The 25504-nt window shown below is 45.9% G+C and overlaps 1 protein-coding gene across 4 annotated transcripts in view; it reads left to right on the forward strand.

The window, feature by feature from the left end:
- The window catches only part of LOC126199084 (uncharacterized), a 321629-nt gene that overhangs the window by 79117 nt on the left and 217008 nt on the right, over positions 1-25504 (forward strand). For 2 of the 4 annotated variants that reach the window (XM_049935826.1, XM_049935829.1), the window contains exon 1: positions 3465-3548. The exons of the other annotated variants lie outside the window; for them this stretch is intronic. In XM_049935826.1, coding sequence (XP_049791783.1) covers positions 3528-3548 — 21 coding nt within the window. In that variant the 5' untranslated portion in view covers positions 3465-3527. Of the gene's footprint in view, positions 1-3464; positions 3549-25504 lie in introns of those variants that run through there. 4 annotated transcript variants of the gene reach the window in all.

Raw genomic sequence — 25504 nt, forward strand, 5'->3', positions numbered from 1 at the left:
GGTGATTTGAATTATCCTGTCACGTTTCATACAGCAAGGTCAGTGCTTTTATGCTAGCGAAATCAAGACACAAAGCCAAAGCTACAAGCAGACTGATGACATACGTTTTCACTCTTCGTATTACCCAGATATTTTAAGGATAGAAGTCTTAAAAAAGATTTGAATGAAGGCTTATAGACTTGACTACGGGGAAAGTAGTGTTAAGTCTACAGATAAAGGAAAGATGGAACATTTTTAGATAGCGGAACAGGTAATGGAAGAATTACCGTTCATAAATGTGCATATAGAAACGGTTTCCAATATCAGATTTCGCAGACGATGTTAACAATATGTGAAAAAATGAGAAAAAAGTAGAGCGGTTGAGCAGGATTAGTTTTACTCTTTTCTGTGAAAGAATGAGTTTAATTTGTTTCTTGCATTATATTTATGAATTATTTTCAAATAATATCTGATTGCTTACAGCGAATTTCAGAAGAGAGCAAAACATTGTGTGCCCGTTGTTAATATGCCTAATTTTAGACTGTTGCCTGCAAGAAGTTCGGTCTACCTCCTTAACTCAGTGGTCAACTTGTCTGTCTCTCATACGGAGGACTCAGGTTCGCTTCCCGGTTATATCAGGGATATTTCATTGTTGGGAGGACTGGACCAGGTTGCACTCAGCCTCGTCTTGCCAATGGAGTAGCTGCTTGAGTGAGAAATAGCGGCTCCAGGGTGAAGAGAGCCGACAACGGCCTGGAGAACGGTGTACTGACTTCATGACCCTCTGTGCCGCATCCAAATGGCGTCATTGGCAGAGGATGACATGGCGATCGGTTGGCCCCGATTGGTCCGTCTGGGCCAGAACGCGGAGCATGAAGTTCGAGGATGGATGTCACATATCATCCTTAAGCACGTTTCTGTGCAATGAATGCTTTGTGTCTATGTTTGCAGTTCTAATGGTTCCATCACCAAATCCACTAATTATACACTACTGGCCATTAAAATTGCTACACCACGAAGATGAGGTGCTACAGACGCGAAATTTAACCGACAGGAAGAAGGTGCTGTGACATGCAAATGATTAGCTTTTCAGAGCAATCACATAAGGTTGGCGCCAGTGGCGACACCTACAACGTGCTGACACGAGGGAAGTTTCCAACCAATTTCTCATACACAAACAGCAGTTGACCGGCGTTGCCCAGTGAAACGTTGTTGTGATACCTCGTGTAAGGAGGAGAAATGCGTACCATCACGTTTCCGACTTTGATAAAGGTCGGTTTGTAGCGTATCGCGATAGCGGTTTATCGTATCGCGACATTGCAGCTCGCGTTTGTCGAGATCCAATGACTGTTAGCAGAATATGGAATCGGAGGGTTCAGGAGGGTAATACGGAACGCCGTGCTAGATCCCAACGGCCTCGCATCACTATTAGTCGAGATGACAGGCATCTTATCCGCATGGCTGTAACGGATCGTGCAGCCACGTCTCGATCCCTGAGTCAATAGATGGGGGCGTTTGCAAAACAACAACCATCTGCACAAATAGTTCGACGACGTTTGCAGCAGCATCGACTATCAGCTCGGAGACCATGGCTGCGGTTACCCTTGTCGCTGCATCACAGACAGGAGCGACTGCGATGGTGTACTCAACGACGAACCTGGGTGCGCGATGGCAAAACGTCATTTTTTCGGATGAATCCAGGTTCTGTTTACAGCATCGTGTTTGGCGTCGTCGCGGTGAACGCACATTGGAAGCGTGTATTCGTCATCGCCATATTGGCGTATCACCCGGCGTGATGGTATGGGGTGCCATTGGTTACACGTCTCGGTCACCTCTTGTTCGCACTGACGGCACTTTGAATAGTGGACGTTACATTTCAGATGTGTTACAACCCGTAGCTCTACCCTTCATTCGATCCCTGCGAAACCCTACATTTCAGCAAGATAATGCACGACCACATGTTGCAGGTCCTGTACGGGCCTCTCTGGATACAGAAAATGTTCGACTGTTGCCCTGGCTAGCACATTCTCCAGATCTCTCACCAACTGAAAACGTCTGGTCAATAGTGGTCGAACAACTGGCTCGTCACTATACGCCATTCACTACCCTTGATGAACTGTGGTATCGTGTTGAAGCTGCATGGGCAGCTGTACCTGTACACGCCATCCAAGCTCTGTTTGACTCCATGCCCAGGCGCAGTAAGGCCATTATTACGGCCAGAGGTGGTTGTTATGGGTACTGATTTCTCAGGATCTATGCACCCAAATTGCGTGAAAATGTAATCACATGTCAGTTCTAGTATAATATATTTGTCCAACGAATACCCGTTTATCAGTCGCATTTCTGCTTGGTGTAGCAATTTTAATGGCCAGTAGTGTACATAGGGCAAATATTGCTGAAACCAAGTATTTGAAAAGATCTATAATATGAGAATTCTAATTGACGTTCTGATAAATATGCGCACCTGGCAATTTTGTTTGGTCAGTTTTACATATTTCCTTCCCTCCCGTGCTGTATTGTTATTGATGATCATACTGGGTGGGTACAGTAAAAGTGCACCTACTCACAGAAGTCCATTGTGGGTTGTAATTATCGTATTGCATCGAAACTTGGTAGGTATTCTAATGCATTAATGCAGAACCGATTTACGCTGGAAAAAAAATTAGTTCCAGTTTTGGCCACCAGGTGCAAATATCTGGCGCTGTACAGCTTCTCGACGATGTCCTCGGCGCTCATATTAAACAAACTGTCTAAGTCGTAAATAATAATGACATAAACATTATGATTTTCTCACTTGTTGACCCTTTCTGCCTACGTCCTGTTCCTAATCCATTACATAGGGAAACATTTTGACAATTCTTTCTTATATTCACAGCGCCAGATTTGCACCTGGTGGCCAGAATTGCAATTTTTTTTCAGTGTTACTCGATTGCACGTTAATGCATTACAACGTTTATCAAGTTTCGCTGCCGTACGATAATCACAGTCCACAGTGGACATCTGAGAGAGTAACTACACTTCAGTTATACCATTCGGCATATCCTGCATTGCACAGAATCGAATTAAATGCGGTTTTACTAAATGAAGAGATGGACTGTTTACTGAGAAACAACCAGTAATACTTTTGAATATTTTACTGCTCTGTTGGTCTCGACTGTCACGCATGCATCATCAGAAAAGAGCACTATTTCACGTCCCTCCGAAACTATCGATCTCTGCAATATCCGCCGTCAGCGTCCGGTTTTAGTTTCTAGCATATCAGTCTAACGCACAGCTGTAGTACCAATAGATCCGGAAGCCCAAAGCGCAGCCACCTGGCATTTACAGTCGCGTCGGTGCACTACTGCACTCGCGCGTACGCTACTTGCAGGTGACGTAATGCTACGTCGCTACGGCGCGCCAGATCTGCGTTGCGTGGTAGAGTGGTGGCGGGGGTGGGGGGAGGGAAAGGGGGAGGGGTTGCTCCGCCACTAGAGACGGTCAGTCGCCGTTCGTGAACCGCGCAGCGCACATAGAACTCTGCGGTGAGCCATCGCGTTGGGGACATCATGAAAGTTCCACAGCAGAACGTAAGTTACTTCGTCGGTTTTTTATTCACTGCTGTCCCCAGTAACTGTTCTCACATATCAAATACCTGTCATTATTCCACAACTGCGATCGAAGATCTGATACGTCCAGCGTCTTGGCTGTACCTGTGTACAATACTAAATCTTTTTCCATCTCCTTCTCCATTTCAGCTACACAACTCAGTATCAAAGTATACAGTAACCTGTGACATATCCAGTGCTACTCTGCACTGAAGAGATCAATTTTTATCTGTTATCATCGCCTTACTTCCTTCTCGGCGTATCCCAGCTGTTTGCCTTCTGTGCAGCAGTACACCAGTATCTCTGTCACATGTTCACCACTGTCCATTTTGTCATTATGTCCGTATATTTCTGTTTTTCGTCTTCCATCTCATCTGCTAAGCTTGTCCTATTATTTCTCATTCTTCTCCAGTCCAGTCAACTTATCTATATTTGATTCCTTCCACACTGCTGCCATACATTTCTGTTGGATGTTATTACATTAAACATAAACATAATAAAGACAGCGCTCAAAGACTGACATTTCTTAAATTCCATAATTTCATTGATATATGTATTGTTATTATTATTATTATCATTTTGTACTGGTCACTTACTACTAGTATTACAATCTCAGTTGATAGAAGTTGTCTTGTTGGATGTAAGATAGTTCTTGGAGGCCCCTCTCTCGCCAAGTGAAACAAATTCTTAATAAAATGACGTTAGGACCGACAACAGAGTGAATGGTGATGATACTCCTGCATAGCTACTGTTGTATTAGGAGCAGACGGTAGCGGACTTCTTTCCACGTAGTCATTTGTTTCCATTTCCGTATTCCACAACAGAATCTTTACCCCTAAAATATCTGTCACCGAGAAAGACTAAGTATTAATATTAATGTATTTGTTTGGTTACGTATTGCTGAATTACTGACTTTTTTTAATTAAACCATGAAACACTGTAACATATTTACTTGCGTTATATTTTATCACAACGCATCAGAATAAAACTGTACGGCTATTCTGTTAATACTGACACCCAATATGCAATAACGTGCTCTTAGAATTATTTTTAGTGGATACGCATACAGGGTGTTCCAGAGGAAAGGTCAATATTCAGGGTTACGACAGGAACAATCATTCAAAGCAAAGAAGTCTAGTAAACATGGGATTTAAATGCATGTCCTAAGAGCCAAGAGCAGTTCTTCATCCTCGATACTGTGAAGAACGTCTCTCCTATTGCAAGCTCTTTGCCTTCCAAACTTTGCGAGGAGGCGGTATGGACCGAAACAAGAAAAAACGTGTGTAGTAAACATATTCTAAAATGCATACCTTAGGAGCTGTGAGCACTTGTTCAGTAGGAGAGGTGTGTTTCACAGTAGCGAAGATGAACAAGTGCTGATGCCTCTTAAGGCATGACCTTTAGAGCTCATGTTTACTAGACTTCTTTTTTATTTTTTGTTCCATACTTCCACTTTTCAAAATACGAAAAGCGTAAAGCTAGGAATAGAAGATATGCGTTTCACAATATGGAAGAAGAGCTCATAGCTCTTACCGTATGCATTTTAGAGCCCGTGTGTAGTAAAATTTTTTGCTTCGAAAAATTGCTCTGTCATAGTCCTGGACACTGACCATTCCTCCTGGGACAACTTGTATATACATGGGCTGATTCAGCTAAACTGTTCCCCTCAAATGTTGCCGAAACGTGTCAGATACATCATTCTGTTTCCTCCTGCATGATACGTGAGGAAGTCTTGAGTAAATGACACACATATAGTCTCTTTTGACAGCCATATTAATTACAGCGATACCGATATCGGTTTCGCTTTGTTAACTGACACTGCTCCTAGTGCCGTGGTTCTCTTTTTTGAGTGTTGTGTCAAAAGAGTGATAGCTTTTGGGGATTTTTTCTTCTTGAGTGGCAAGGTGTGAGAAATGGTTTCACTTTATTGTGTATTCGCTTGCAAAGGGGCTTGGGCTCTCTACGGGTTCTTAAGTCCTTTTGAGGGTGTTGGTTAGGTAGTCGTACGAGTGATGGACAGTAACTACACCGAATAACAGAAGATTATATCGTTTTTGATGGTAATTTGGGGGTGCAATAATGGCTCGAGGCACCTTGAATTTGTGCCATTGTTGTGCTAGGGCCTGGCCTACGCTCGCAAGTTGGTGGACATTTCCCCGCTACTCGTCTAATTTGTGAAAAAGACTAGTTGCCTGGTCTTTTATTTTCTCAGCGACGTATTTTACTCCAGTCAGTTCGTGTATTTCTCTAGTCCCGGCCGACCGTGGGGCGCCTAGACACCACTTCAAACATCTGTTCTGTAATGGTTGCAAACTACGTGTATTAGAGTCACATGTTGTTCCCCAAGATGTCGAGCCGTACAGCAGGGAGGGTTGTACCGTTGCCCTATGAAGTTTTCATTTCGTTGACGGGTTTAGATTCCTGCTCGTGAAAAACGGAGTGAGTGCTCTGATAATTTTCATTGCCGTAGTTCTACAAGAGACGAATTCAATGGTGTTTCACTATAAAAAATTCGATTGCTCGTTTTGGAACAATTACAGTATTTAGAACTTAGGTTTTATCTGTTTTGAACTTGGAACCGATTGCTGTCTTATGCGGAAGTATGTTGTTTCATACACAGATAAGAAAATAAGTCTCGCCGGACAAGGAAGAAACAGTGTTGCACCGGCGCGGTACCGGTATAAAAGGAGCACAAAGGAAATGTGGCTTTCATTCTGTCTGCGTCGTTCATGTGTGCTGACTGCTGGTTACTCTGAAAAGAGTAAATGTCATTCACAAGCCAACAGAAACTAGACGTGCTACTTCTTCAACGAGAATACAAAAGGAACGCAAAGAGAAGCACTTGAGTTGTACGCACACAGAGGTGTCCCGTCAGACGGTACGCATCAGGAATGACAGTTCAGCGAATGGACAAAAAATTGTTTAGGAACGGCACTGGAATACTATACAGCGGGTACGGAGCAAACCTGCAATGAGCGAACTGAATGAAACACAAGTTCTGGCAGCTGTTGTTCATTATCCATATGGTAGCTCCAGGGAAACTGCGAGTGCCAATGGAATAAGCCAGCCCGGGGTTGTTCACATCTTCCGTTCGTACCGTATGTCACTCCACCAGCAGATTGACCAGTGGAACTGCAGAAGTCGCAGGGAATACTGCCACTCGGTTCTGATGTGACATCAAGACACTAGGTTATTTCTTCAAAGAATTCTCGTTACGGTGAGGCTGTCTTTATAAATCATGGGAAGCTGGATGTAGGAAATATCCACTGTTCGGCCAACAGGAATTTGCACCGATAGAGGCAGGTTGAGCAACAGACGCAGTGGAGTGGGGGGAACATCTGTGAGGGACTATTGATGACTACGTGACCACTTCTTACATCATTGTAGTAAAAAAAAACCAGTTTCTTACCGATGTGCTATGGGCTCTCCTAGAGCAAGTACCACTTGAAATATGTACATGTGTGTGGTACTAACTAGTTCGTGGTTATAAAAAGAGACTACATGTCATTTAATGAGGACTTTTTTCTAATTAATTCATCTGGATGACGACAGAATACTGATATGAAATCGCAATATGAAGCGCACTGCAGAAATTTGTCAGACAATACTGTAAAGTACTGAGAAATTTCACCAGACATGCTAAGCCAATGTACTGCACCAATCGGACAGAGAGATGTCAGAAAAAAGTTAAAGCTATATGGACAGTTGTGGAAAGGAATACTAGGTCAGAATGTGACTACTCAACATATTAAATATCTTTTGTGTGGGAATGAAACTGTTAATGATCCAGAAGGATTATGTAAAATATTTAATTATCACCTCTTGTAACCTGTCTCAAGTTAGGGAAGGGATTTGAATCTGAGTCGTGTAAAGTACGAGGTCCCTCCAGATTCTATTTTGGGTCCATACCTTTTCTTGATATATATCAATAATCTGGCACTAAACACGGCGACTGACACAAAAATGGATCTCTTTGCAGATAATGCAAATGTTATTGTGAAAGACGTGGAACGTAATATAAGTAATGTAGCCAGTAGGTTACGAGAATCATCACGTCGCTTTCGGTGAACAAAGTAACGCTTAACGGTAACAAAACGCACTGGATATGGTTCTGACACGGAACTGTTCTAAAAGCAAAATTTTGTTGTTCTAAAGTGGTCAAACGTTATGTGAATTTGACCATTTTAAGTTCTTAGGGCTGAGGGTAAATGGAAGGTTTTCTTGGAAGTACGACGTTCAAGATATTGTGTAGAAACTGAATGTTGCTGTATTCATTATAAGATTTAATTTTACTGTCTTCGACATTGAAACACGGGGACTTGTTTACTTTTCTCACTTTCAGTCTATTATCTCTTATTGTATTACATTTTGGGGCCACTACGCCCACCAAGAATATTCTTAGTCCAGAAAAGAGCGGTCAGACTTATCTGCGGAGACAATTCACGAACGTCGTGTAGTCCGTTGTTAAGTTTTATCAGAATTCTAACTCTGCCGTCCCTGTACATACGAGTACTTCCCATCAAGGGATTTGTTGTTCAGATTAATGTCTCATCCGCAACAAACTTTCTTCGTGAAAATTAGACAGGAAAACAATATATACCCTAATAACACTTTCTTCAGCATTGTGCAGAAAGTTGTGTACTATTCAATAGGTTTTATTTTCAGTAGGCTTCCTGCAGAACTCAAAAAAATAGTGATAAATGCCAAGTATTCTTCTAGGCGCGCAGTCCGGAACCGTGGGACTGCTACGGTCGCAGGTTCGAATCCTGCCTCGGGCATGGATGTGTGTGATGTCCTTAGGTTAAGTTAGGTTTAAGTAGTTCTAAGTTCTAGGGGACTGATAACCACAGCAGTTGAGTCCCATAGTGCTCAGAGCCAGCCAGCCAAGTATTCAATTCAAGATGACAGACTTTCTTGTGACACACTTCCTCTTTTCTGTACAGTAGTTCCCCCATCAAGTTTCCCTCAACAGGTGAGGCGTATACTACATGCAGGAAGCAGCTATATGCCTACATACTAGGGCAGCAGAGTGAGCGCCCCCCCCCCCCCCCCCCCCGCCCTCCTAATCCCTTCCCTTTGGATCAGAGACGAATTTCCTGCAGAAATTGAAGATACCTCAGCCACAGTGTTCTCAGAGAACGTTCGTCTTCGCAGATTGGATACAGAAAAGAATAAAATGATATTAGTAAACTGCAGCAGCATCCAAGGAAAGGTCCCAGAATTATAAGGGGCGATCGAAAAGTTAGCGTTCGAACGCCTTAGGGTCCAGACTTGGCAAAATCGCCGTAACTATCGGAGCGGTCATCTCACCGATGCACCAAGTTGAAGGTACCCGCTTGGTAAAACATCTCGTCCTGCTGCGTGAAGAAGTCCGTAACTGCCTGTTGCACATCCTCATCCACAGGAACCGTCGACCCTTCTAGGCCTTTTTTAAGGGAGTGAAGGCGTGGTAATCGCATGGGGAGAGTTCAGGACCATAGCGCGGGTGCTCCGGTGTCTTCTATTTGAGTTGGCGTAACTTCGGCGTTGTGACATTCTCGGCACACTCTTGACACTGTGAATCTCCGAATATTGAATTACCTAAGTTTTCCGAAATGGAATGTCCTATGCGTCTAGTTCGCGTTCAGTATCTGTTAATTCCCGTAGTGTGGCCATGATAATTTCGGATACCTTTTCACATGAATCACCTGAGTACAAATGACAACTCCGTCAATGCGCTGCCCTTTTACGCATTGTGTATGTGATACTACCGCTACTCTGTATATGTGCATATCGCTTTCCCATGGTTTTTGTCACCTCAGGTGTTCAGCAGGTCACCATGTAGTGTGTGGAGGAGAATACTCCTGGCACCACACTCTTTTCCTTCCTTTCGTATTCAATTGGCGAAGAAAAATGATCCTCGGTAAACTTACTTACGACGCTTAAATTCCCTGGTTGTCTCGTTATGGTCATTTAGCGGAAACGTATGGGAGAAAGTAATTGTTACCCGTCTCTTCACGCAACGTACACTGTTGGAATTCCACCAGTGAACCTCCACCTGATGCGTATCTTCTCCCTTGCAGTGTCTGCGACTGGGTTTTGTGGGGCATGTCTGTAATGCTCTCGCGCCAACTAAATGGTCCCGTGAAGAAACGCACCGCTCTTCGTTGCATATATTCTACGAGGGTGAGTCAAATGAAAAACTTAAATTTGCAATAACAAATCGAAATGCACACATACCGTCGCAGTATCAGTATAAAGATGGCCGCCCCACTTGCGACTGGCACCAGGGAGGAACAGCGTTCTGTTACTCGGTTTTTGCGTAGTGAAGGTGTGAAACCTATTGAAATTCATCGACGAATGAAGGTTCAGTACGGTGATGCATGTTTGTCACAGCAGCAAGTCTACGAATGGAGTAGGAAGTTCGCAAATGGTGTGATTTCAGTGGAAGACGGTCCTTGTCTGGGTCAGGCACAACGAGTTGTGACTCCACAGAACATTGCAGCAGTTGAAGCCATAGTGAAGGAAAACCGCCGAGTGACACTGAATGACATTGCAGCATGTTTACAGATTAGTCATGGGTCAGCACACCACATTGTGCATGATGTGCTCCAGTTTCACAAAGTGTCTGCAGGATGGGTGCCACGGCAGCTGACTCCTGAAATGAGAGAACGACGTGTTGATGCTCATGAAGTACTTCTTCGGCGCTTTGAACGAGAAGGTGATTGCTTCCTTGCAAGAATCGTTAGTGGGGACGAAACCTGGGTTCACTTCCACCAACCGGAAACGAAGAGAGCGAGCAAGGAATGGCGCCATTCCTCATCATCAAAACCAAAGAAGTTTAGAACGGAACCATCAGCAGGGAAGGTTATGCTGACTCTCTTTTGGGACGAAAAAGGCGTCATTTTGGAGCATTCCATGCCTAGAGGGACCACTGTCACCAGTGCATCATACACAGATCTCCTAAAAAATCATGTGCGGCCTGCAATCAAATCAAAGCGACGTGGATTGCTGTCAGCAGGTGTCCTTTTGCAACATGACAATGCAAGGCCCCACACTACCCGTATAACAGTTGCAACAATCACAGACCTGCATTTTGAGTGTCTTCCTCATCCACCATACTCACCAGACCTTGCCCCACCTCACAAAGATGCAATGGGAGGAAAGAAGTTCCGTTCTGATGAAGAGGTACGTGACGCGGTGCATGAGTGGTTGCGCGGACTACCAAAAGAATTTTTTTCTAAAGAAATTTATGCACTTTGTAAGAGCTGGAGATTTGCATTGAGCGTGTGGGAGATTATGTTGAAAAGTGATACAGCTTTGTACCACTTCTGCACAATAAATAATATTTAAAAAAATATTTAAGGTTTTCATTTGACTCACCCTCGTATTAATCCACGCATTCAGATTTCTTCTGCGGAGAAAGGATGTAATGCGGATTCCGCATCGATTTTCCATCCATTGTATCTTTAACGCACTTACACATATACCTTATGTTCGCCGAAAACTGTAAATGTGCTTCCTTGTATAAATGGAGGCAGCACACGTAGAAGGCGGGATGCAGCTTTTTGTGACTCGCGGGAACCCGCTAAACACAACACGTGTTTATTATAATCTCGCAGTGAACGAGTAAAGTAACTTACCGATGTAACACGTGAGAGCATAATGAGTGATGACAGTTGAAGAAATGATTGAGAGAAGTAAGTAAGCTCTCCAACCCGTCGCGTTCTCATCTTCTGCCACGAAGAAGAATTATTTCTCCCGACCCGCAACTGTGAATGCATGCTGTTGTTACTGTGTCATTTTGTCCAAATAGCATATTAAAAAAAAGAAATACTACTCCGAACACGCGGCTATCGCTAACATGGTTTATGTGGCAACAGTGCGCTTGGTTCACACAGCAGCGGCCAGCAAAGGTCGCTCATGTGGATTTCTTTCTGCTACTTCGCTACGGTACCGTAGGACCTTCTTGAACCGGCGAACGAACTTTGAAACAAATTGAAGTATTCTGTTTGATATTACACTCCTGGAAATGGAAAAAAGAACACATTGACACCGGTGTGTCAGACCCACCATACTTGCTCCGGACACTGCGAGAGGGCTGTACAAGCAATGATCACACGCACGGCACAGCGGACACACCAGGAACCGCGGTGTTGGCCGTCGAATGGCGCTAGCTGCGCAGCATTTGTGCACCGCCGCCGTCAGTGTCAGCCAGTTTGCCGTGGCATACGGAGCTCCATCGCAGTCTTTTAACACTGGTAGCATGCCGCGACAGCGTGGACGTGAACCGTATGTGCAGTTGACGGACTTTGAGCGAGGGCGTATAGTGGGCATGCGGGAGGCCGGGTGGACGTACCGCCGAATTGCTCAACACGTGGGGCGTGAGGTCTCCACAGTACATCGATGTTGTCGCCAGTGGTCGGCGGAAGGTGCACGTGCCCGTCGACCTGGGACCGGACCGCAGCGACGCACGGATGCACGCCAAGACCGTAGGATCCTACGCAGTGCCGTAGGGCACCGCACCGCCACTTCCCAGCAAATTAGGGACACTGTTGCTCCTGGGGTATCGGCGAGGACCATTCGCAACCGTCTCCATGAAGCTGGGCTACGGTCCCGCACACCGTTAGGCCGTCTTCCGCTCACGCCCCAACATCGTGCAGCCCGCCTCCAGTGGTGTCGCGACAGGCGTGAATGGAGGGACGAATGGAGACGTGTCGTCTTCAGCGATGAGAGTCGCTTCTGCCTTGGTGCCAATGATGGTCGTATGCGTGTTTGGCGCCGTGCAGGTGAGCGCCACAATCAGGACTGCATACGACCGAGGCACGCAGGGCCAACACCCGGCATCATGGTGTGGGGAGCGATCTCCTACACTGGCCGTACACCACTGGTGATCGTCGAGGGGACACTGAATAGTGCACGGTACATCCAAACCGTCATCGAACCCATCGTTCTACCATTCCTAGACCGGCAAGGGAACTTGCTGTTCCAACAGGACAATGCACGTCCGCATGTATCCCGTGCCACCCAACGTGCTCTAGAAGGTGTAAGTCAACTACCCTGGCCAGCAAGATCTCCGGATCTGTCCCCCATTGAGCATGTTTGGGACTGGATGAAGCGTCGTCTCACGCGGTCAGCACGTCCGGCACGAACGCTGGTCCAACTGAGGCGCCAGGTGGAAATGGCATGGCAAGCCGTTCCACAGGACTACATCCAGCATCTCTACGATCGTCTCCATGGGAGAATAGCAGCCTGCATTGCTGCGAAAGGTGGATATACACTGTACTAGTGCCGCCATTGTGCATGCTCTGTTGCCTGTGTCTATGTGCCTGTGGTTCTGTCAGTGTGATCATGTGATGTATCTGACCCCAGGAATGTGTCAATAAAGTTTCCCCTTCCTGGGACAATGAATTCACAGTGTTCTTATTTCAATTTCCAGGAGTGTAGACACTTTGAATTAAACAATTTCAAAGTATTTAAACAGAATAATTGAAATGGGAAACAGATTATTGCGGTCATATGGATAAAGAAAATCTTCTAGGGCTTCCAGCTGCGTCAGGTGGTTAATATCCTAAGAGCTTCCGACCGGGTTCTCCTCGGCCGTTATGGGTTCTCCTCGGCCGTTATAAAGTGATAAATGACTCTCGTGTCACTGTGGCCTCACCGTTGCATAGCTCCGCTGCTGGCTGTGACGTCACTGGTGCTCTCTTCCTCGCGAAATGCCATATGGTAACGTCTTAGTCTCGCGTCCGTCGCGCCCGCTTCATCCTCGCGATGGCCGGGTCGCAGGCAGTGCTGAACTGCATACCAGCGTCCTTGTTGATGGTGTTTTCAGATATTTTCATTTGTATAGCTTCTTTATAATACTATCTCATAACGCATTTGTCCCTATGATGACAGATGTTTCGTCAAATACAGTCCGGCTCCTGAAGAGACGCAGTGGTTTGGATTCCCAGAAAAATACGACAGCTGATGAGGCCTGTGAGGGACAAAATGGTTCAAATGGGGCTTAACATCAGAGGTCATCAGTCCCCTAGACTTTGAACTACTTAAACCTAACTAACCTAAGGACACCACACACATCCATGCCCGAGGCAGGATTCGAAATTGCGACCGTAGCAGCAGCGCGGTTGCAGACTGAAGCGCCTAGAACCGGTCGGCCGGCTGCCTGTGAAGGACAGTCTAGAGCTCAGAAGGTTTGAAGTGTACAAGATACTATGTCAGTGTGGCTGCTACTACGCCGGCCGAACAGTGCGCACTGTGGAGCAACGCATAACGGAACACGAGATGTGATTACGCCTACGCTATCCTGAAAAATCAGCAGTGGCAGAACACGCTTTAGAAAAACAACACTGGATTGTCTCCGACGAAACAACTGTCATTACGAGGACAAAGGGATTTAGGGATAGCGTTACAAAAGACGCTACAGAAAAAAACTTATCTGGAAACACCACAAATAAGGCGGCGGTTTGTAGTTCAGCACTGCCTGGGACAGGTACCTCGAGGTTGAAGGGAGCGCGACGGCCGCGGGACGAAAACACGATGCTCATATGGGGCAGTGCAGAACTGCAATTCATTGCTGAACACAGAGCGATACCACTCAACAGCAGCCCACGCTTCGTGGTCATGTTATCTCTACAAACGCAGCCATATCTGTTGTGGTGTCAACGGCAGTCTACATGTAATTCTCTAGTCCGGCTGCAGCTTGTCTGCGACCAACGCCGCGGAATGACACAAAACATTGCAGGGAGTCTGTTACTTCTTCTTGGCTGGTAGCCGCAGATGTGAAGGCGTTTTGATGAGCTTGGTGCACAATACGGCGATGTTCCCTCGTGCTGGTCGGTCGTGTTCGATCGGAATTTTGACGATGACCATGTCTACCTCATATCCCCGCATTAGTCAACATCAGCCCACTACCACATTTGAATGTCGCACAAATCTGAATATTACACTACTGGCCATTAAAATTGCTACACCAAGAAGAAATGCAGTTGATAAACGGGTATTCATTGGACAAATATATTATACTAGAACTGACATGTGATTACATTTTCACGCAATTTGGGTGCATAGATCCTGAGAAATAAGTACCCAGAACAGCTACCTCTGGCCGTAATAACGGCCTTGATATGCCTGAGCATTGAGTCAAACAGAGCTTGGATGGCGTGTACAGGTACAGCTGCCCATGCAGCTTCAACACGATACCACAGTTCATCAAGAGTAGTGACTGGCGTATTGTGACGAGCCAGTTGCTCGGCCACCATTGACCAGACGTTTTCAGTTGGTGAGAGATCTGGAGGATGTGATGAGCAGGGCAGCATTCGAACATTTTCAGTATCCAGAAAGGCCCGTACAGGACCTGCAACATGCAGTCGTACATTATCCTGCTGAAATGTAGGGTCTCGCAGGGATCGAATGAAGGGCAGAGCCACGGGTCGTAACGTCCATGATAAGCCAGTATGGCCATAACGAATACACGCTTCCAATGTACGTTCACCGCGATTTCGCCAAACACGGATGCGACCATCATGATGCTGTAAACAGAACCTGGATTCATCCGAAAAAATGACGTTTTGCCGTTCTTTCACCCAGGTTCGTCGTTGAGTACTCCATCGCAGGCGCTCCTGTCTGTGATGCAGCGTCAAGGGTAACCGTAGCCGTGATCTCCGAGCTGATAGTCCATGCTGCTGCAAACGTCGTAGTCGAACTGTTCGTGCAGATGGTTGTTGTATTGCAAACGTCCCCATCTGTTGACTCAGGGATCGAGACGTGGCTGCACGATCCGTTACAGCCGTGCGAATAAGATGCCTGTCATCTCGACTGCTAGTGATACGAGGCCGTTGGGATCCAGCACGGCGTTCCGTATTACCCTCCTAAACCCACCGATTCCATATTGTGCTAACAGTCATTGGATCTCGACCAACGCGAGCTGCAATGTCGCGATACGATAAACCGCTATCGCGATACGCTACAAACCGACCTTTATCAAAGTCGGAAACATGATGGTACGCATTTCTCCTCCTTACACGAGGTATCACAACAACGTTTCACCAGGCAACGCCGGTCAACTGCTGTTTGTGTATGAGAAATCGGTTGGAAACTTCCCTCGTGTCAGCACGTTGAAGGTGTCGCCACCGGCGCCAACCTTGTGTGAATGCTCTGAAAAGCTAATCATTTGCATATCACAGCATCTTCGTCCTGTCGGTTAAATTTCGCGTCTGTATCACGTCATCTTCGTGGTGTAGCAATTTTAGTGGCCAGTAGTGTACGTGATTCGTCCAGTCAGCCAAATGGAGACCCACAATGAGACCCTTTTTAAACCTTGTGAGCTGCTGTCAACCCTCTCACAGAAATGTGAGCGTCACCTACATGTCCGTCATGGTGATCAATCAACATCTGACACTGTTCACGCCCCTTTTATACCCTACACAACGCTAAATGCGAACTACACTAATGCATTCCGGGGGTTGTTCTACTTGTCACAGAGAACCGTTGCTCTATTCATTTACTTACTCGCTGATAGACTGTACGTACACGGAGTTACATTGCCGTCCAACCACCTCCTCTGGGTGCTTGAGGTTTTTAACAGGCAGTTAATGTGAAAATATTGTATCTTTTATTTCTTTGCCCCAAAGTTAATGTAAAACGTATCTTCGCTTACAGCATTCAGACCATGTCATTGATGTTTTTCTGATTTTCCAAATAATGCAGATTTCCGATTATCCGGTTAAATGAGGTTCTACTGAATTCTCTCTCGTCTACATATTCGTCTTACTTTCATTAATATACTGACGGAAAAAACCGCAGGACTACAAAATAATTAATGGAGACTAATGCAATTCCAGGAATACATTGGTCTAGTTAACATATTTAAGCGATTAACATCGCACGATCACGGATTAATGCAAGCGCGACAGAAGCCATTGCAAATGTGAATTGCTGGTACATTAATAACCGGTATAACCACCAGAATTTTTAATGCAGGAGTGAAAACGTGCATGCATTGTATTGTTCAGCAGCCGAATGTCAGTTTGTGGCCTAGAGTTCCATGCCTGCTGCATTTGGTCGCTCAATACAGGACGGTTACTACTGTTCGTGGATGACACTGGAGTTGTCATCTGATCCCCCATACATGCTCGACTGGAGACAGATCTGGTGATGGAGCAGGTCAAGCGTAAATGTCAACCCTCTAGCGCATTTTGGGTTACAGCAGTTGTGTCTGGGAGCGCGTTATCCTATTGGAAACCACTCCCTGGAAATCTGTTCACGAATGGCAGCACAACAGGTCGAATCACCAGATTTGCAGTCAGGGGGCGCGGGATAACCACGAGAGTGCTCCTGCTCTAATACGATATCGCACCCTAGACCGTAACTCCAAGTGTAGGTCCAGCATGTCTAGCACGCAGACAAGTTGGTTGCAGGCCCTGAACTGGCCTCCTCCTGATCAACTGACGGCCGTCACTCACGCCGAGGTAGGACCAGCTTTCATGAGGAAGCACACCAGAGCTCCATTATGCTCTCCAATGAGCTCTCATTCGACACCACTGAGGTCGCAAATGGCGGTGGTTTGGGGTCAGTGGAATGTACACTACACGGCGACTGGCTCGGAGCTGTCCTTGAAGTAATAGATTTTCAACAGTTCCCTATGTCACAGTGGCGATAATTCCTGCTTAAGTTCCTGCTGCAGATGCGTACGATGCGCCAAAGCCGCTAGTGCCATGTGGTCGTCTGGAGCCTGGTGTTCCTGTGACCATACATTCTCGTGACCACAGCTGCTAGCAATCATGTACAGTGGCTACATTCCTGCCAAGTCTTTCTGCAGTATCGCATTAGGAACATCCAGTTCCTCGTAGCCCTCTTACAGTGAAGTGTTGATAATGGTGTCTTTGTCGTCTTGAAGGCATTCTTGACCAACATCATCTCACCACATCAAATCACAGTGGTACCGTAACTAACGCTCACGATCGTTACAGCGTGTATTTTAAGCAAACCTCATTTATTCCGGTAGTGGAGCTAGGAGTGTCACTCTCATGCGACTGGCGTGAAATTTTAATAGACTTCATCTTTCATATATAGAAACATGCGTAGCCGGCAGGGGTGGCCGAGCGGTTCTAGGCGCTACAGTCTGGAACCGCGCGACCGCTACGGTCGCAGGTTCGAATCCTGCCTCGGGCATGGATGTGTGTGACGTCCTTAGGTTAGTTTGGTTTAAGTAGTTCTAAGTTCTAGGGAACTGATGACCTCAGAAGTTAAGTCCCATAGTGCTCAGAGCTCTTTTTTAGAGACATGCGTACCAACTTCCGTTTAGAATTATATATTAATACCTTCAGCTGCTGAAGGGTGTTATTATGTATCAACGAGTACAGGTGAAAATGTGTACACCAACCGGGTTCAAAAAATGGTTCAAATGGCTCTGAGCACTATGGGACTTAACTTCTGTGGTCATCAGTCCCCTAGAACTTAGAACTACTTAAACCTAACTAACTCAAGGACATCACACACATCCATGCCCGAGGCAGGACTCGAACCTGCGACCTTAGCGGTCACGCGGTTCCAAACTGAAGCGCTTAGAACTGCACGGCCACACCGGCCGGCGCCGACCGGGACTCGAACCCGGGATCTTCTCCTTACATGGCAGACGCTGTATCCATCTGAGCCACCGAGGGTAGTGCGACTGCAGGGACTATCTCGCACAGGCCTCCTGCGAGACCCACATTCTCATCTTATATGTCCACACACTATATCCGTAGTGTCCCTAATCCAACACACTCATTACGCTTGGAAGACATTTGTACCAAGTCCCGTAAGAGTTCGGGTAATGTGTGTGCATCTGCGCACAAGAAGGTAATGGGCGGTATTGCCACACCTTTATACTTATATGGATATGGTGTCTGTTCTTTAGGACATGTCTGAACGAACAGACGCCACTTATGGTAAGAATGTCTTCCTCGAGTAATGAGTGTGTTGGGTAGGGGCACTACGAATGTAGTGTGTGGACATACAAGGTGAGAATGTGGGTCTCGCGGGAGGCGTGCGCGAGATAGTCCCTGCAGTCGCACTATCCTCTGTGCCCTCGGTGGCTCAGATGGATAGAGCGTCTGCCATATAAGGAGGAGATCCGGGGTTCGAGTCCCAGTCGGGGCACACACTTCCACCTGTCCCCGTTGATATATATCAACGCCCGTCAGCAGCTGAAGGTATTAGTATATAATTCTAATTTCGTTCTAGAGGGCTGCTGGTCATCAATGGTGTCTGTTCTTTCGGGCAAATAACCATACAGGGCGTTACAAAATGGTACGGTCAAACTTTCAGGAAACATTCCTCACACACAAATAAAGAAAAGATGTTATGTGGACATGTGTCCGGAAACGCTTAATTTCTATGTTAGAGCTCATTTTAGTTTCGTCAGTATCTACTATACTTCCTCGATTCACCGCCAGTTGGCCCAATTGAAGGAAGGTACTGTTGACTTCGGTGCTTGTGTTGACATGCGACTCATTGCTCTACAGTACTAGCATCAAGCACGTCAGTACGTGGCATCAACAGGTTAGTGTTCATCACGAACGTGGTTTTGCAGTCAGTCGATGTTTGCAAATGCGGAGTTGGCAGATGCCCATTTGATGTATGGATTAGCACGGGGCAATAGCCGTGGCGCGGTACGTTTGTACCGAGACAGATTTCCAGAACGAAGGTGTCCCGACAGGAAGACGTTCGAAGCAACTGATCGGCGTCTTAGGGAGCACGGAACATTCCAGCCTATGACTCACGACTGGGGAAGACCTAGAACGACGAGGACACCTGCAATGGACGAGGCAATTCTTCGTGAAGTCGACGATAACCCTAATGTCAGCGTCAGAGAAGTTGCTGCTGTACAAGGTAACGTTGACCACGTCACTGTATGGAGAGTGCTACGGGAGAATCAGTTGTTTCCGTACCATGTACAGCGTGTGCAGGCAATATCAGCAGCTGATTGGCCTCCACGGGCACACTTCTGCGAATGGTTCATCCAACAATGTGTCAATCCTCATTTCAGAGCAAATGTTCTCTTTACGGATGAGGCTTCATTCCAAAGTGATCAAATTGTAAATTTTCACAATCAATAAGTGTGGGCTGACGAGAATCCGCACGCAATTGTGCAATCACGTCATCAACACAGATTTTCTGTGAACGCTTGGGCAGGCATTGCTGGTGATGTCTTGATTGGGCCGCATGTTCTTCCACCTACGCTCAATGGAACACGTTATCATGATTTCATACAGGATACTCTACCTGTACTGCTAGAAAATGTGCCTTTAGAAGTACGACACAACATGTGGTTCATGCACGATGGAGCTCCTGCACATTTCAGTCGAAGTGTTCCTACGCTTCTCAACAACAGATTCGGTGACCGATGGATTGGTAGAGGCGGACCAATTCCATGGCCTCCACGCTCTCCTGACCTCAACTCTCTTGACATTCATTTATGGGGGCATTTGAAAGCTCTTGTCTACGCAACCCCGGTACCAAATGTAGAGACTCTTCGTGCTCGAATTGTGGACGGCTGTGATACAATACGCCATTCCCCAGGGCTGCATTAGCGCATCAGGTATTCCATGCGACGGAGGGTGGATGCATGTATCCCCGCTAACGGAGGACATTTTGAACATTTCCTGTAACAAAGTGTTTGAAGTCACGCTGGTACGTTCTGTTGCTGTGTGTTTCCATTCCATGATTAATGTGATTTGAAGAGAAGTAATAAAATGAGCTCTAACATGTAAAGTAAGCTTTTCCGGACACATGTCCACATAACATATTTTCTTTATTTGTGTGTGAGGAATGTTTCCTGAAAGTTTGGCCGTATCTTTTTGTAACACCCTGTATAAGTACCCATGTAAGTATATAACTTTCGTATATGTCGCTCAGCTCCTTTTTGGTGTGTATGATGTGTTGTTGTTGTTGTCTTCAGTCCTGAGACTGGTTTGATGCAGCTCTCCATGCTACTCTATCCTGTGCAAGCTTCTTCATCTTCCAGTATCTACTGCAACCTACATCCTTCTGAATCTGCTTAGTGTATTGATCTCTTGGTCTCCCTATACGATTTTTACCCTCCACGCTGCCCTCCAATGCTAAATTTGTGATCCCTTGATGCCTCAAAACATGTCCTACCAACCGAACCCTTCTTCTAGTCAAGTTGTGCCACAGACTTCTCTTCTCCCCAATCCTATTCAATACCTCCTCATTAGTTACGTGATCTACCCACCTTATCTTCAGCATTCTTCTGTAGCACCACATTTCGAAAGCTTCTATTCTCTTCTTGTCCAAACTGGTTATCGTCCATGTTTCACTTCCATACATGGCTACACTCCATACAAATACTTTCAGAAACGACTTCCTGATACTTAAATCTATACTCGATGTTAACAAATTTCTCTTCTTCAGAAACGATTTCCTTGCCATTGCCAGTCTACATTTTATATCCTCTCTACTTCGACCATCATCAGTTATTTTACTCCCTAAATAGCAAAACTCCTTTACTACTTTAAGTGTCTCATTTCCTAATCTAATCCCCTCAGCATCACCCGATTTAATTTGACTACATTCCATTATCCTCGTTTTGCTTTTGTTGATGTTCATCTTATATCCTCCTTTCAAGACACTCTCCATTCCGTTCAACTGCTCTTCCAAGTCCTTTGCTGTCTCTGACAGAATTACAATGTCATCGGCGAACCTCAAAGTTTTTACTTCTTCTCCATGAATTTTAATACCTACTCCGAATTTTTCTTTTGTTTCCTTTACTGCTTGCTCAATATACAGATTGAATAACATCGGGGAGAGGCTACAACCCTGTCTCACTCCTTTCCCAACCACTGCTTCCCTTTCATGCCCCTCTGGTTTCTGTACAAATTGTAAATAGCCTTTCGCTCCCTGTATTTTACTCCTGCCAACTTCAGAATTTGAAAGAGAGTATTCCAGTTAACGTTGTCAAAAGCTTTCTCTAAGTCTACAAATGCTAGAAACGTAGGTTTTCCTTTTCTTAATCTTTCTTCTAAGATAAGTCGTAAGGTTAGTATTGCCTCACGTGTTGCAACATTTCTACGGAATCCAAACTGATCTTCCCCGTGGTCCGCTTCTACCAGTTTTTCCATTCGTCTGTAAAGAATTCGCGTTAGTATTTTGCAGCTGTGACTTATTAAACTGATTGTTCGGTAATTTTCACATCTGTCAACACCTGCTTTCTTTGGGATTGGAATTATTATATTCTTCTTGAAGTCTGAGGGTATTCTGCCTGTCTCATTCATCTTGCTCACCAGATGGTAGAGTTTTGTCAGGACTGGCTCTCCCAAGGCGATCAGTAGTTCTAATGGAATGTTGTCTACTCCCGGGGCCTTGTTTCGACTCAGGTCTTTCAGTGCTCTGTCAAACTCTTCACGCAGTATCATATCTCCCATTTCATCTTCATCTACATCCTCTTCCATTTCCATCATATTGTCCTCAAGTACATCGCCCCTGAATAGACCCTCTATATACTCCTTCCACCTTTCTGCCTTCCCTTCTTTGCTTAGAACTGGGTTGCCATCTGAGCTCTTGATATTCATACAAGTGGTTCTCTTCTCTCCAAAGGTCTCTTTAATTTTCCTGTAGGCAGTATCTATCTTACCCCTAGGGAGACAAGCCTCTACATCCTTACATTTGTCTTCTAGCCATCCCTGCTTAGCCATTTTGCACTTCCTGTCGATCTCATTTTTGAGACGTTTGTATTCCTTTTTGCCTGCTTCATTTACTGCATTTTTATATTTTTTCCTTTCATGTATGATGTAACTGACTATAAAACGCGGTATGATGAATAACAAGGTAGAGGAAATTTTAAATCGGTGCTGCTAGTAAGGCTTTCTGTTATAGCTTCAGTTGGCTGGGTGGACAAGCAGCACACTTGGATTCGGGTCCTGCACATACTATTTTATCTCCCTCGGGGATTCAGAGCGTCGGCCGATCGTCCGTTTCCTCCGTGGGTTTGCTGCACGTGCTGGCGTCTTTCCAAGTGACGCGCTGTTACTACGCTCCAGCTGGCCTTGTTCTAGCGGCTCTGGGTGCTCTAGCGTGAAGGCCACTGCACCGCGGAGGACGCATGCAGGAAGTGCGGCAACCAGGCAGCTCTCTCTATGCGCAGTCGTAGTTGCGCTGCGATAGCATAGAGGCAACACCTGACCGCAGCCGCACGATTATACAGCTGTCTTTACTGCTGTTGTCAACCTAACTGCTACGGTAATGCGTGCGGCGTTAAATGGCTGGCTATTGTGCGCGAAACGCTACCTGGGAGTAAGCGCTGACTGTTTTAAGTGCTGCTGTTTAGATGAAACAGCACGCCGCCCTGTCCGCTTGCGCGCGTTGTTGAGAACACAGTCGGGTGTCTGTTAGCTGACAAAGACTTCGAACAGCACCGCCATCGTTATCAGCAGAGACTTAACAATAGCTGGAGGGAGGCTTTCTTGAAGAAATCACATCGTCATTTGCTCGAAGTGAAAATGGGAAACATCTTTTCGCATCTCACACAACAATTTGAGATCAGTCTTAGGTGTAATATGTAAAATCTCACTTTCACCTACATATTGGTTTTAAATACTTTTCCTCACCTGTTGTCTTTTCAATGCAGATGAGCGTTTATTTCATTAATCAAAATGTCAATTTCCTATACAAAGAAATTAAGAACCCAGTAGTTCACTATTTCTCCTCTTCTCTCTTTTTCTTCTTCTTCAATCCTCTTACTTCATTATTTCTTCGGCCTAAAAACTGAACTTAGGGTGGAAATTCAGTTACTTATACTGCCTTTTAAACAGTTGTTTTAGAGGACGTCCATTAGTTACGTGAGTTAAAAATGGGAGGGGTTTGGAAAAATCTCACCAAATCGCTTTTAAAGTAAAGAGGGGCAGCAACAAAAATCTCACGTCAACTTTTTAATTCAGACAACATACATTAGCAACGGATAACATCTAGTTTTATAAAATTAATCCCGAACATAGACTTTATTCAAATGCTCACCAGTCTGCATGTTCTCTCTGAAGTGAACTGAATGCTTTGCACGTGTGCGTGCCCGGGAAACCCCGGTTTGAAACAAGTGCTGCACGTGCGTTTGATTTCATTCACCGATTTCCCTTTCCCGCCGGTCGAAATCGGTCTGTGTCAGTCAGTGAATTAGTTGCGGTATTCTGCTACGCATATAATGCCAATTTTATTGTCTTCGACAGGAATTTGTTGCAAAACTTTTGCAATGCAGACGTTAAGCGGCATGCCGACAAGTCGGAACACACGTGCGAGGAAGAAGTTAATCAATTGTGGAAGGAAGCTAAGCTGAAATTCGCCGGCAAGAACTTTCTTAGAAATCGTATACACTGATCAGCCAAAACGCTATCACCATCTACTTAAAAGCGTGTTGCTCCACCTCTGGAACGCAATTCAGCAGTGATTCTGCGAGTCATTGATTTAACAAGTACTCGATAGACTATGTGATCAAAATACGTTTTTCATATTAGGTGCATTGTGCTGTCATCTACTGCCAGGTACTCCATATCAGCGAGCTTAGTAGTCATTAGACATAGTGAGAGGGCAGACTGGGGCGCTCCGCGGAACTCAAGGACTCCGAACGTGGTCAGGTGATTGGGTGTCACTTGTACCATACGTCTGTACGCGAGATTTCCACACTCCTAAACATCCCTAGGTCCACTGTTTCCGATGTGCTATGGAAGCGGAAACGTGAAAGAACACCTACAGCACAAAAGCGTACAGGCCGACATCGTCTGTTGACTGACGGAGACTGCCGACAGTTGAAGAGGGTCATAATGTGTAATAGGCAGACACCTACCCAGACCATCACATACAAATTTCAAACAGCATCAGGATCCACTGCAAGTACTATGACAGTTAGGTGGGAGGTGAGAAAACTTGGATTTCATGATATCACGACTGCTCATAAGCCACATATCACGCCGGTGAAAAACAAAGGACGCCTCACTTAGTGTAAGGAGCGTAAACATTGGACGATTGAACAGTGGAAAAACGTTGTGCGGAGTGACGAATCAAAGTACACAAAGTGGCGATCCATGGCACGGTGTGGGTATGGCGAATGCCCGATGAACGTCATCTAAATTTAAATTTGTGGTAAGGTCTTATGGTACCAAACTGCTGACGTCATCGGTCTCTAATCTTTCGCACTACTTAATCTAACTTAAACTAACTTACGCTAAGGACAACACACACACCCTTGGCCGAGGGAGGACTCGAACCTCCGACGGGGGGAGCCGTTCGGACCGTGACAATACGCCCCAGACCGCGCGGCTACCCCGCGTGGCGAAAGTCATCTTCCAGCGTGTTTAATGCCAACAGTAAAATCCGGAGGCGGTGGTGTTATGGCGTGGTTATGTTTTTCATGGGGGGGGGGGGGGCATGAAAGCCTTGTTGTTTTGCGCGGCACTGGCACAGCACAGGTCTACATTGACGTTTCAAGCACCTTCTTGCTTCCCACTGTTGAAGAGCAATTCGGGGATGGTGACTGCATCTTTCAACACGATCGAGCACCTGTTCATGGAAATGCTGTGTGGCTAGGGCCTGCCGTCTGGTAGACCGTTCGCCTGGTGCAGGTCTTTTCGAGTTGACGCCACTTTGGCGACTTGCGTGTTGATGGAGAGGAAATGATGATGATGATAAGGACAGCACAATACCCAGTCCCTAGCGGAGAAAATCTCCCGACCCAGCCGGGAACCCGGGCCTTTAGGTATGACATTCCGTCGCGCTGACCACTCAGCTACCATGGGTGGACCACCTGTTCATAATGGACGGCCTGTGGCGGAGTGGTTAGAAGACAATAACATCCCTGTAATAGACTGGCCTGCACAGAGTCCTGACCTGAATCCTACAGAACACCTCTGTGATATTTTGAAACGCCGACTTCGTGCCAGGCCTCACCGACCGACATCCATATCTCTCCT

Source organism: Schistocerca nitens, chromosome 8 (assembly GCF_023898315.1).
Source record: "Schistocerca nitens isolate TAMUIC-IGC-003100 chromosome 8, iqSchNite1.1, whole genome shotgun sequence".
NCBI classification, from domain to species: domain Eukaryota; kingdom Metazoa; phylum Arthropoda; class Insecta; order Orthoptera; family Acrididae; genus Schistocerca; species Schistocerca nitens.